This window comes from Emys orbicularis, chromosome 7 (assembly GCF_028017835.1).
Source record: "Emys orbicularis isolate rEmyOrb1 chromosome 7, rEmyOrb1.hap1, whole genome shotgun sequence".
Lineage (NCBI taxonomy): Eukaryota > Metazoa > Chordata > Testudines > Emydidae > Emys > Emys orbicularis.
Genome location: NC_088689.1, coordinates 102,443,297 through 102,457,839, shown reverse-complemented (window position 1 = coordinate 102,457,839; position 14,543 = coordinate 102,443,297). Strand labels below are relative to the sequence as shown.

The window sequence follows — 14,543 nt, the reverse complement described above, 5'->3', positions numbered from 1 at the left end:
GATCAAGTGATCTCTCTCCTGCCATCCATCTCCACCCTCTGACAAACAGAGGCTAGGGACACCATTCCTTACCCATCCTGGCTAATAGCCATTAATGGACTTAATCTCCATGAATTTATCCAGTTCTCTTTTAAACCCTGTTATAGTCCTAGCCTTCACAACCTCCTCAGGTAAGGAGTTCCACAAGTTAACTGTGCGCTGTGTGAAGAAGAACGTCCTTTTATTTGTTTTAAACCTGCTGCCCATTAATTTCATTTGGTGGCCCCTAGTTCTTGTATTATGGAAATAAGTAAATAACTTTTCCTTAACTACTTTCTCCACATCATTCATGATTTTATATACCTCTATCATATCCCCTCTTAGTCTCCTCTTTTCAAAGCTGAAAAGTCCTAGCCTCTTTAATCTCTCCTCTTATGGGACCCGTTCCAAACCCCTAATCATTTTAGTTGCTCTTCTCTGAACCTCTTCTAGTGCCAGTATATCTTTTTTGAGATGAGGAAACCACATCTGTATGCAGTATTCAAGATGTGGGCGTACCATCGATTTATATAAGGGCAATAATATATTCTCCGTCTTATTCTTTATCCCCTGTTTAATAATTCCTAACATCCTGTTTGCTTTTTTGACTGCCTCTGCACACTGCGTGGACGTCTTCAGAGAACTATCCATGATGACTCCAAGATCTTTTTCCTGATTCGTTCTAGCTAAATTAGCCCCCCATCATATTATATATATAGTTGGGGTTATTTTTTCCAATGTGCATTACTTTACATTTATCCACATTAAATTTCATTTCCATTTTGTTGCCCAATCACTTAGTTTTGTGAGATCTTTTTGAAGTTCTTCACCGTCTGCTTTGGTCTTAACTATCTTGAGCAGTTTAGTATCAGCTGCCAACTTTGCCACCTCACTGTTTACCCCTTTCTCCAGATCATTTATGAATAAGTTGAATAGGATTGGTCCTAGGACTGACCCTTGGGGAACACCACTAGTTACCCCTCTCCATTTTGAGAATTTACCATTTATTCCTACCCTTTGTTCCCGGTCTTAACCAGTTCTCAATCCATGAAAGTACCTTCCCCTTTTTATCCCATGACAACTTAATTTACATAAGAGCCTTTGGTGAGGGACCTTGTCAAAGGCTTTCTGGAAATCTAAGTATACTATGTCCACTGGATCCCCCTTGTCCACATGTTTGTTGACCCCTTCAAAGAACTCTAATAGATTAGTAAAATACGATTTCCCTTTACAGAAACCATGTTGACTTTTGCCCAACAATTTATGTTCTTCTATGTGTCTGACAATTTTATTCTTTACTATTGTTTCCACTAATTTGCCCGGTACTGACGTTAGACTTACCAGTCTGTAATTGCCGGGATCACCTCTAGAGCCCTTTTTAAATATTGGCGTTCCATTAGCTATCTTCCAGTCATTGGGTACAGAAGCCGATTTAAAGGACAGGTTACAAACCATAGTTAATAGTTCCGCAACTTCACATTTGAGTTCTTTCAGAACTCTTGGGTGAATGCCATCTGGTCCCAGTGACTTGTTAATGTTAAGTTTATCAATTAATTCCAAAACCTCCTCTAGTGACACTTCAATCTGTGACAGTTCCTCAGATTTGTCACCTACAAAAGCTGGCTCAGGTTTGGGAATCTCCCTAACATCCCCAGCCGTGAAGACTGAAGCAAAGAATCCATTTAGTTTCTCCGCCATGACTTTATCGTCTTTAAGCGCTCCTTTTGTATCTCGATCATCTAGGGGCCCCACTGGTTGTTTAGCAGGCTTCCTGCTTCTGATGTACTTAAAAAAACATTTTGTTATTACCCTTTGAGTTTTTGGCTAGCCGTTCTTCAAACTCCTCTTTGGCTTTTCTCATTACATTTTTACACTTAATTTGGCAGTTTTTATGCTCCTTTCTATTTACCTCACTAGGATTTGACTTCCACTTTTTAAAAGATGCCTTTTTATCTCTCACTGCTTCTTTTACATGGTTGTTAAGCCACGGTGGCTCTTTTTTAGTTCTTTTACTGTGTTTCTTAATTTGGGGTATACATTTAAATTGGGCCTCTATTATGGTGTCTTTAAAAAGCGTCCATGCAGCTTGCAGGGATTTCACTTTAGTCACTGTACCTTTTAATTTCTGTTTACCTAACCCCTTCATTTTTGCATAGTTCCCCTTTTTGAAATTAAATGCCAAAGATATTGGACCAAATTCAAATCCACTCTAAGCAGGAGCAACTCCACTGAAGCCCATGCCAGGGCTGCGTTTAGCTTTCAGACTTAAATTGAAAGGGAAGGGAGGAACTGATCCTGCTCTATTTTAAATCAGTGGGAGTCTTGTCAATGAATTAACTGAGAGCAAGATTAGGCCGTGAGGCAGTATAATTACCACCCTATGCGGTGAAACAGCAAAGGTTTCTCCTTTAATACAAACTAATATTTTCTCTGCATGACACACACTCTATAGAAGAAAATGAATATTCCGAGCCAATATGATTATTTAATGACACTAAATCGCACATGAGAGTTCTAACTACAAAGCTCTTGAAAGCCAGGAATACCATTGATGACTAATGTGGCAGGTTTTCACAGAGCCCTGCTGTGGCTTGCAGACATTTTGATAGCTTCAAAATAAGTTTTAAAAGTACTACTGCAACTGAGAACTAAACTTGATCGAAATGATAAATGCAGGGTACTAGGGGTCTGACTCATGTAATCATATGGCACATCACATGTTCTCCAATGGGTTTTGCTTTGTGTGGAGCAATATCAGATTCTGCCCAGATTCAAATCTTCATTGTTCTGGTCCTTTTCTTTTATAGTCCTCAGTGTAACTATTTCCTTGCCAATAAGCATCACTGACATGTGCATCTTTGTTCCATGAAGATTTTAATATTGTAAAACTAATGAGTTTTGGGTATGCAGGATTGGGCCCTAAATGAGTAGCTTAAGTCTGGGCACTGAGCAGATAAGGGCAGACTCTCTCCCCAGAGGTTCCAGGTTTTTAAGTATTCCCTTGGCTCATCATCCTGCTGTTGACTCTGTACTTCTTTACGTTCTGTTCCCTACGTTTAGAACAGCTTCATCTTTCACGTATGCCAAGTCGCCTTTCTTTTCTCAAATCCTGTTTGGAATATTTTTATTACCCAAACTGACCGACTATGCAAAAAGTAAACCAACAAAAATGATGAAAAAACCAACTCTAAAAATCAATTTTAATAATTTAAGGCAATGAGAACTTGTTTTTTAAATTATTTTTAACCCAAGAGCATTTTTAGACTGCTGGCTTTCACCTTCCATCTCTCCACTCCACTGCTATTTGGTCTTACAGCATTTGTCAGAATTACATTGTAAGCTGACTGTTTGTTTGTGTTGTGTGTTTGTAAAGCTCTGTTGACAAGTTTTATTTGCTATAAATAATTACTACTAGCCATTAGATGAGACCGAGTTTCCATTTGAAATATGCAATGCTTCAGGACACATTTCATTCTATGAAGAAAAGAATAATTATTTCAAGTTCCCACATGTATTGAAATTTGTTCATTTATAGTTTTAGACTGCCAGGATACTCAATATTCTTTATTAACATTTACTTATGGTTATGGTTTCACTTTACTAAGAGTGACAATATACTACCTGCTTTGCATATGTTTCTAGCCAGAAAAAAAACATAAATGTACGAATGGCTACAATGTGACATTAATATCCCTTGCTTTGCTATACCACGTTTGGGTTTATCTTTCCTCTCTTTGGTAGTTTATTCATCTGACAGAATACGCTGTGTGGATTGATACAGTGAGATAGCACACCAGCTATAAGAAAACTTTTGAGACAGCTTCCATATTTTTCTATTTCTTGTCCTCACTAGCTATTGCCAGCAGCACTAGCATGAAAAACTCTCTTCACAATCTCTCAGGCAGCATCATTGACTTTAATTGGAATAATGAAGAATAGGCTCTACTAAAAGTGAGAAAGGAACTACTCACTGTGAGCAAAGGCATGACAATCTAGTCTAACAGTAGAAGCTAGGAATTTCTGGCTCTTAATATCTCTCTCTCATATAGATCCCTTGGGGTCTTGGGCAAGTCAATAAAGGCCAGATTTTCAATAGCGCTTAGCATCGAAAATGGAGGCTTGATTTTTCAGAAGAGCTTAGCTCCCAATTATCCACCATGCTGAGCTCTTCTTAAAATCTGATCATAGATATCACAGGGGGATCTATTGGGTGCTGAGTGCTTCCACCTTTTTTAGGTATCTAAGGGTATGTCTACACCAGGGCCAGCTCCATGCACAGCTCAGCAAGCAGGTGCTTGGGGCAGCACGTCTGGCTTTTCGGTGGCGGGTCCCTCACTCCCTCTCGGAGCGAAGGACCTGCCGCCGAAAAATGAAGCAGCGGCGGCAGAGCTGCCGCCGAAGTGCTGCAGATGGCGATCGCGGCATTTTTTTTTTTTTTTTTGCTGCTTGGGGCGGCAAAAACCCTGGAGCCGGCCCTGGTCTACACGGCAAAGAAAAACACGTGGTTGGCCTGTGCCAGCTGACTCGGGCTTGGGCTGGGGCTGTTTTATTGCTGTGTAGACTTCCAGTCTCAGGCTGGAGCCTGAGCTCTGGGACCCTCCACCCCACAGGGGCTTAGAGCCTGGGCTCCAGCTGAGCCCAGAAGTCTACACAACAATGAACCAGCCCCGCCGCCCAAGCCCCGCAAGTCTCGAGTTCACTGGCACAGGCAAGCTGCGAGTTTTTCTTTGCTGTGTAGGCATACCCTTAAAGGGATATGAGTTCTTTTGGAAAATCTGACCCTTAGCCTCTGCCTCATTCCCGCCCGCCCAGGCCAAAACAAAAGTAACACCTGCCTATTTCAGGTGTAATGGGAGGATTAAAGTTTGTAAATACCTCTACAACATTACTTTATAGAATTATTTGGTTTTAAATATGCTTGGCGGTTAATTTACAGCTGCTTATGATATCTTAATTGACTGATTGTGTCTCAGTTTCTTTGGGAAAGGTTTGCCACAAATGGAACAGTAACTACGGATGGCAGAATATAAAGCAAAATCAGAAAACCCACTGAAGTATATAGAAAGAATAGAAACTGAAGGGGAAAAAATTGAGTTAACATGACCTAGTCAAAGCTATTCCTTTCTGTTAAAATGAGATGAATGAGAAACTGGCCGTTCTAAAGAGAATTTTTCAGTTCACCATTCTGACTCAAGTACATCAAGCTTGACTTGGGGTAAGACATGAGTAATGCCAAAGTGAAACAATTTTTTTTATTGCAGTACTTTTCCAGTATTTGACAATCTACTTTAGAACTTATGCCAGTAAGACTGTATGACATCACACACAGGGCTCATCAGGGTGGGAACAGGAATCTTACACAGATGCGCCTGTGTCCTGGCTGCATGAAAAAGTTTTACCAATTATACAGCTACAGTTATACTGATATTTTGTTCTATATGGACACTTATTCAGGCATAGGAGCAGCTTTTTCCAGGTTAGCTTAACCCCCTTCACAAGCAACTTAAGCTAAACCATAGAAAAGGTCCTCTTATATCAGAATAAGTGTCCACACTGGAGTTATGCTGGTATAACTAGATCAGTTTAAATTTGCACCTTCAGTTACACCAAGAAAAAACATTTGCATGGAGACAAGCCTTTTTCAAGTTGAGGATTCAATACTTTACAGACAGGTGTTGTTATTTAGGAGTTTGTCAACTATTCATCCAGTCTTTTCCTGAACCTCTTTTGGTCTCTTCTCTATCCTCCTCACTGATCAGATGCAGAAAGAGGACCCCTCTGCTTCTCCTTGAGTTGCTAGAGCTGCTCTATAGGAAAGGAAGAATGCACTCAGTCCTGTTGCTGCTCACAGCAGCTCTACCTAAGAGGAGGTGGAGGAGTGAGCACAGGCTTGAGTGGAGGGCTGTATGATGAGCGGTAATACACCTTTTGGCCAACAGGACTTGATGTCCGGAGCTAGGAGCTGAACAGCCTCAAGGCGAAGGGCAAACAAAAGCAGACAGTAAAATCAACTTTCCTATGCTCCTTTGTGCTGCTCTCAGTGGATACTGAATGTCTCAGTACTTTAAAACATAGATTTTGAATAGACAAAATGGGAGATTTCAGGTCAAAAGAGAGATTCTCCCATCAAGCTGAGTGAGCAGTCGATTCAAAAATAGCTTATACAAGTGTGACTGTAAGAAAATTAGAAAATAGGGGTTGTTGTTTTAAAAGCTGTGCTCTCAAGCAGGAAAGACAGAAAAACTCTACTAGAGAAATGTTCTCCCAATCTTGGAAGGAATAGATTACATTTTTTTTCTCTTCAACTATAGTATATTTGAGATTCAAGACATTCAAAATAGTCTCACAATCAGATTTCCAAAGGGGATATGAACAACTGACATTTGTAGTAAGCACTATCCACTAAATATTCGAGTCTTGGCTTTGGTTTAAATCAGCTGTCCTTACTCAAATTCCACTAGTTACTGGAGCTTGTATCTCTCTTAAATACTGTAGAATTCCTCCTTGGTGACATACTGCTGTGAGTCAGTTATACATTCATTTGCAAATGTCATCCTTCCTATGTACATACCAAGCTATAGCACACACATTTCCTAAAAATTCCCCTCAAACTTAACAGAACTACATTATTTATTATTTGTAATACCTAAAGGCCACATTCTGGTTTGGAGCCCCATTGGCCTAAGTACTGTATAAATATGTAGAAAGATATGGTTCCAGCCCCGAAAAGCTTATATTCTAATTTAATGACAATGTCAAGGGATGAACAAGTGTGCTAAAACAGCAGTTGGCAAAGGAAGGTAGCAGCTACAGCAGTGGTGGGCAACCTGTGGCCCGTGGGCCGCATGCAGCCCATCAGTGTAATCTGATTGCGGGCCGCAAGACATTTTGCTCACGTTGACAGTCCGCAGGCACGGCCTCCCGCAGCTCCCAGTGGGCCGTGGTTCGCCATTCCTGGCCAACGGGAGCTGCAGGAAGTGGCAGGCCAGTGTATGGAGAGAGGAAGAATGATTCTCTACTACCCTTCCATAGGCAAACTGGAAGTCTGAATGGAACCCTTACAGGACCATGCTGTATATATTCTAACAGAAAGCACTTTGTTAGTCATAGTTTTATTTCATATATATGAAGGGAAAGCACATGTGTAATCCTGCTTCTAGGTAAATTAATAGCAAAGTAGAAATTGAAAAAAGTCTTGCATGGAGTACGGCAGAAAGGGATCTAGGGGTTATAGTGGACCACAAGCTAAATATGAGTCAACAGAGTGATGCTGTTGCAAAAAAAGCAAACATGATTCTGGGATGTATTAAGAGGTGTGTTGTGAGCAAGACACGAGAAGTCATTCTTCCGCTCTACTCTGCTCTGGTTAGGCCTCAGCTGGAGTATTGTGTCCAGTTCTGGGCACCGCATTTCAAGAAGGATGTGGAGAAATTGGAGAGGGTCCAGAGAAGAGCAACAAGAATGATTAAAGGTCTTGAGAACATGACCTATGAAGGAAGGCTGAAAGAACTGGGTTTGTTTTGTTTGGAAAAGAGAAGACTGAGAGGGGACATGATAGCAGTTTTCAGGTATCTAAAAGGGTGTCATAAGGAGGAGGGAAAAAACTTGTTCACCTTAGCCTCTAAGGATAGAACAAGAAGCAATGGGCTTAAACTGCAGCAAGGGAGGTCTAGGTTGGACATTAGGAAAAAGTTCCTAACTGTCAGGGTGGTTAAACACTGGAATAAATTGCCTAGGGAGGTTGTGGAATCTCCATCTCTGGAGATATTTAAGAGTAGGTTAGATAAATGTCTATCAGGGATGGTCTAGACAGTATTTGGTCCTGCCATGCGGGCAGGGGACTGGACTCGATGACCTCTCGAGGTCCCTTCCAGTCCTAGAATCTATGAATTATGCAGTCTGTTTTAGTGTGATAAATGCAAATGACAGTCTCCATTCCATAGGGGGACTGACTGAAGTACATGGAAATGTACAGAGGCAGGGGGAGGGAGGCGTTTGCACCTCAAATTTTGGATGATCTTCCTGTCATAGAAATTTTTGTCCGTTCCAGCGGAGGAATAAGGAAAGACGGACACAGCTAGCCAAGCAAGGAGCCCCGGGAGGGGCGATCCGTTTATTTCAATTGCAATTGGGTTCGAGCTCATAAGTTAGCAAGAACAAAGAAAACACTTACACCAAAGCATTATATGCAGTTGCTTATGATAATCTATCGCTCTATGATTGGCCAAAATTTGCCATCATTACCATACATAATTAGCAAGCTACATATATTTGCCCCTCTTGTGACCCCTTATTGTTCATCTATTTGCCCCCTTCTCCTTGCTTATTTTGCAAACTAAGCGGTTAGCTATCTACAGGACGGAGGCACAGAAAGGTTCATTGTCTCCAGGTTTGCAGTTTGGCTACATTTCCTCTTGAAGGAACTTCCTGACTTCCTATAGCTGACCCTGCATTTTGTCCTTCTTCTTTCTCCCATGTGTACGTGACAAATTTGCCCCCTGGCAGTTAAGTAGAATAATTTTATATCATTCCTAAACTTAACCCAGCACACAATATGCCCATCTAATGGCTTTCAGGATTAAAACCTAAGGCATAGTTTTGCGGGGCAGAGATTGCTCCCGCTCTCCTCGCAGGTGATGGGTTTCCTCCTACAGCCTGAAGCACACCAGGGCAGTGGTGGCAGGGGCTCGCTCAGCCCTCGTCTCGCTGCTGGGTGAAGGGCAAGGCCCCTTGCTCGCTCTCCCCTCTCTGGGGCCAGCGCTTTGCCCTCTGGCTTGTCAGCCACTGACCCATCTCCCGGCGCGGGGCCCAGCCCTGCGGCGGTCCGACCAGAGCCCCTGGCAGCGCAGGGACCCCCGCCTTGGGCGAGCCAGACAGCGCCCCTCACCCACCAGGCCTCAGCCCAGGCCGGGAGCTGGCACAGCCCCGCCGGGCCGCAGCGCCTCTGTGCCCCGCAGCGCAGGATGCGCCTGCCCGGCCCTGCGGCGTCCGGCGCTGCTCCTTACCGCGTTGGGAGGCGCGCCCTCGCCGCCGCCGCGGCCGGTTTGCCCGTTCAGCTCGAGGGTCTCGGAGGCCGAGGCCGAGGCCATGGTGCCGTGGCCGGCCGGCTGCTCGGCCGCAGCTCGCTTGCCCGCAGGGGCCGCTTATCCGCCGGCCCAGCCGCGCCCGGTATCTGCCCTCCCAGCGCGCTGCACACACACATGCGGCGGCCGGGCCGGAGAGTCCCGCCTTGGAGCTCGCTCCGCAGGGGCTGCTTCCCTTTCCGCCCGGGATTCCCCTTAGTCCCGGCCGGCAGAGCTGCAAGTGTCTGGGTGAGTGGCCAGAGGATGTTATAAAACGTTGGCGGCTCTGCCGGGCAAGGAGCCAGACCAGAAGAAGAAGCGGGCGTCCGGATTAGCTCTAGAGGCAGCAGGTTTGAAACAAACAACAGGAACTATTTCTTCACCCGACCCAGGCACTCCTTGCTCGGGATGCTGTGAGGGCTAAAAGTATCACTGGCTTCAAAAAAAGCATTAGATAACATTCCTGGAGGATAGGTCCAGCGATGGCTACTGGCCATGCTCAGGGATGCAGCCCCATGCTGCAGGTGTCCCTAAACCTCTTACTGTCAGAATCTGGGAGTGGATGACGGGGACTGGATCACTGGATAAATTGCCCTATTCTGGTATTCCCTCTGAAGCATCTGGTGCCAGCCCCTGTTGGAAGACAGGGTAATGGGCTGGATGGACCATTGCTCTGACCCAGTGTGGCCGTTCTTGTCAGTCTTCCTGGAAGATGGGGAGAATAAGAATCTATGGCCAGGACTACTCTAGGAACTTTTATCCTATAGCATTGTGGTAGGGCAAAGAATTAAAAACAACCAAACCACCCATTTCCCCCCAAAGCCCTAATCTAGACACAGTTCTGCTGGCAAAAACTTACAAGTAGAACCCCTATCTGACAAACTAATTGGGGATTGGGGACTTCATAAAATCAGAAAGTTCATAAAATGGAATATCTCAAATTCACAATAGGTGCAGAGCATAAATTGCAGTATGGAGCATTGCTTCATTTTCTTCTTGTCCTGCAAACCATTGCAAAGCCATTTCCAATACACCAGAATGTGAAGGGATGTCAACTTGTGCTTCAGTGACATCACTTTCATTATGTGACTTTTTTTTTCCTTTCAGGAAAAATTGTTTGTATAACTGGTTGTTCATACCCTCCTAGTGTAGACACAGCTTATCCCAGCAAAAGAGTGCTGGTATAAAGGAAGTGTGTCTACACTAGGAGGGGTTTGCCAGTATAGCAATACCAGCAAATCTTTTCTAGGTCTAAACAAGGTCTAAATCTCTCAACACTCTTCAGAGGTAGATAAGAGTTACCCCCATTTTACAGATTGTTGAGGAGCCACTTATTCAAGATCACAAAGTAAATTTAGTATTCCTAATCCCAAATATTCAAAAATCCTGCGATTGGTTTTCAAATTGAGATGGGTTTTCTTTAAATATATTTTTAGTTCTTGCTTTCTGGTTTACAAACCTTTAGGACACACTCAGGACAGGTTTTCAAGCTTTTCTCTGGAACTGGGAGGGCTAAACATTTAATTAAAAAAAGAAAGCTGACATTCTCATAAAATAACATGACTCCAGGAGCTGGTGCATGAAGAAAAACACCAAATGTAAGACTCTCAATAAAATAACAAGAGTTGGTCACACTGCAAGTTAGAAGTAGATGGTAATGGAACCCACAAATCTTGATTCCTAGCCCACTGCACTAACCAGGGGACCACACTCTCCAAACATCTTTTAGATAAGTGGCCATTGTAATATACAAAACCTTATCAGTCTTTTAGTACAAGGACTATGCACTTTCTTGAAGTTCACTGTATGATGATTTTTAAATGAAAATAATCTTGCATAGTGCTTGCATTCAAAACACTTTACAAAATAGGGCAAAGATGTGCAGACATAAGGAATGCACACAAGTGAATAGTTTCAGTGGGACTATACACAGGCATAAATATGTGCAAGGTTGGGTCTTATGTCAGGACCTGAATTGCTTGTGATACCTATCACTGGCATGCAAGGAGATGGCAGCCAGCATGTAGCATACTATAGAACAATCAGGGATGAGTCATTTTCACCAAGGAGATGAAGGCAAACCCCCTACTCTGAGAAAAAACACCAAGGAATCTTTAATGTCCATGCAGAGCAGATAAGAGCTCTGTTTAAGATGTTTAACCCCTTACATAGTAAGTTAATCCAATTATCTTCCTTACTAGGAGGCTTTGTTGATCCTGCTAGTTAATGGAGGGCTTTGGCAGATAAGCCATTCCTTCCAGGTTGGGCCGTGTAGAAATAGTTGTTATAATTCAATGGGTCAAACACAGCCAAATATGACTAACCTAATATACATCAAGAAATGGGGCTATACAGGAACTTGTACTTTTTGGTTGGATGAAGGCGCTTGACCTTAGACTTTGTATATCTCAACCGTAGAATAGTTATTTAGGTTGTAAATGTCCTTTTTATTCATGGCCTACAAAGACCTTCAGTTAAATGTCTGAAAAAATTGCATTTTAGAAAAAAATTTAATGAACCAATAACACTGGGAAGATTAAGAAGTCACCAATTTGAAATTTATTCTATTAAAAAAATAAAATAAATTTCAAATTGGTGACTTCTTAATCTTCTCAGTGTTATTGGTTCATTAAATTTTTTTCTAAAATGCAATTTTTTCAGACATTTATCTGAAGGTCTTTGTAGGCCATGAATAAAAAGGACATTTACAACCTAAATACTAATCTGTATCCTCCTTCCAATGTTTGTGGGCTTGCAATCTCCTTGTCCTATTTTTCTAGAAATATTTCTCTTCTCTATTACTGTGTGAATGACCCACATAAAAAGGAATGACTGACTGTATAGTGTACAGATTTTATGGTAAAGGACACCAGCACAGATCCCTAAAATAGGTAGAAACAGTGAAACTGACTACACAAAGTGACTACAACTGCAAAAAGTAAACAATGTGAAAAGAAATAGAGGGAAATAATTTCAATCACTTTTTTCCTGATTTCTTTTTAATTTACTACTGTTACAAGTAACATCTATGATTACCTAAGATTGAAAGAGTATAGATTAAAAAATTACATGGACTCTTCCTTTAACACACACACACATAATCCCCTCTCAAATAGCAGCATAGCTACAACTGAAATTGCTTTCCAACAGTGAAAAGGCTTTACACAGTTACAGGTTGATTGTTCAGTAGCTCTATTCTTATGTCGTTTAGATCTGAGTAATTGTATCTAAACATAGAATAATTCCTTAGTATATAATCCTATAAATTTCCATTATTAAAAATGTTGGCTCTGGCTGGGACTCATTCATCCCCCAGTTTAAGTTAGAGCAACTGAGATTATCCACAGCATAGAGACACTCCAACTTTCACCTTTTAGGCTTTGCTCCTTATGAAGAGATGTGGGCTAGAACTGCTACACTACCAAGGGATTCCTTCATCACACCTAACGATCTCCAGCAGCTTCATGGCTTCTTTGCACCAACAGACAATTGCTAAAGGGCTGGCAGAATGGAGAACTTGGGCTCTTTGCCAGAGGATGGTGTGAAGGCCAAGACTATAACAGGGTTAAAAAAAGAACTAGATAAGTTCATGGAGGATAGGTCCATCAATGGCTATTAGCCAGGATGGGCAGGGATGGTGTCCCTAGCCTCTGTTTGCCAGAAGCTGGGAATGGGCGACAGGGCATGGATCTTTTGATGATTACATGTTCTGTTCATTCCCTCTGGGGCACCTGGCATTGGCCACTGTCGGAAGCCAGGATACTGGGCTAGATGGACCTTTGGTCTAACCCAGTATGGCTGTTCTTATGTTCTTAAAGTGCTATCTATATACACCTCTACCCCGCTATAACGCGGTCGTGGGGAGCCAAAAATCCCTACCGCGTTATAGCTGAAACCCCATTATATCAGGGTAGCAGCAGCAGGGCTCCGGCGGTGATTTAAAGAGCTCCGGGCTCCAGCTGCTGCGGGGAGCCCCAGGCCCTTTAAATCGCCGGTGAAGCCCTGCCGCCACAGCCCCGGGGTAGGGGCGGCAGAGCTCCAGCAGTGATTTAAAGGGCCCGGGGCTCCCCCCAGCAGCCGGAGCCCCAGGCCCTTTAAATCGTCGGCAAGCCCCACTGCCGCAGCCCCGGGGTAGGGGCGGCAGGGCTCCAGCGGTGATTTAAAGGGCCCGGGGCTCCCCACAGCAGCCAGAGCCCAAGGCCCTTTAAAGCGCCGGCAAGCCCCGCTGCCGCAGCCCTGGGGTAGGGGCGGCAGGGCTCCAGCGGTGATTTAAAGAGCTCCGGGCTCCGGCCGCTGCGGGGAGCCCGGGCCCTTTAAATCGCCGGCGAGCCCCGCTGCCGCAGCCCCAGGGTAGCGGCAGCAGGGCTCCAGCAGTGATTTAAAGGGCCCGGGGCTCCCCGCAGCAGCCGGAGCCCCGGACCCTTTATAGCGCCGCCAGAGCCCCGCTGCTACCGCGCTATACGCGAACCCGTATTATATCGGGTCGCGTTATAGTGGGGTAGAGGTGTAGTAGTATTAATCACGAAATTAAACTCATTCCTCTGCACCAGATTATTGTAGCCAACTCCAAACAGTATATGATCTTATCCAGCAAATGCGCTGCAAGGTTTGGGTGTCAGTTTAAGAGTGGAATTCTGATGTTCTCTTTGAATTTCATGGCGTGTTGTGATTTGGCGGAGCCTTTACACTTCCTGTAACATGGTTTATTATGTACAAATCAGTATGCATTTCAATATAGGATTACACTGAGTCACTGCTGCTAATCATTTTCTATTGGACTTTACAGTATTTTATACAAAACTGATTACTCAAGCAACTATCAGCAAGTCACTAAACTTTTAGGCTTGCTACATTGCAGATAAAAGTGTGTGAACTGTCAAACATGTCTGAATGCAAACAAGCACAGGTTAGGCTTCCATATTTACTGCTAAAGGTTACTGAAGAAAAAACTTTACAGATGAGTCCAATCCAATTTGTCATTAACTTCCTGTCTATAAAAAGTGTAATGTACATCAGAAAAAAGAAAAAAAAATTATACAGCGTCTCATGATAAAAAGCAGCAGCCATTTGTTTTAGTGGAATATCTTGGACGACTTAAAGAAAATTCCCATAATCTACAAATCTATACTGATTCATTGTGGACTTTAAAAAAAACACAGCTGGATGGAAAGTCTGTATTTAGAGAAGACAGAAGTAAAGCTTTACAGCATTATGGACTCTCAGAAAAGTGAGAAAACACCATAGAATAATATTTGGAATAACATTTTGAAAACAAAGGTGTACCCACAACTCCCCTTGTTATGTAGTGGAAATATACAACAAGAGGAGGAGAGAGTAAAAGAGCTTAAAAAAAACCCCACGCACATACTGCTGCTGCTTTGGACCACCATATCCAAGGTGACAAAGGGACATGACTGAAGCATTTACCAGGACAATGGGAAGGAATTGTGCAAGGGGTATTGT

The 14,543-nt window shown here is 43.2% G+C and overlaps 1 protein-coding gene across 1 annotated transcript in view; it reads right to left on the bottom strand.

The window, feature by feature from the left end:
- The window catches only part of NINJ1 (ninjurin 1), a 34,750-nt gene extending 25,643 nt beyond the window's left edge, over positions 1-9,107 (bottom strand). The window contains exon 1 of the mRNA XM_065407874.1: positions 9,024-9,107. Coding sequence (XP_065263946.1) covers positions 9,024-9,107 — 84 coding nt within the window. The remainder of the gene's footprint in view (positions 1-9,023) is intronic.
- Positions 9,108-14,543: the final 5,436 nt, after the last annotated feature.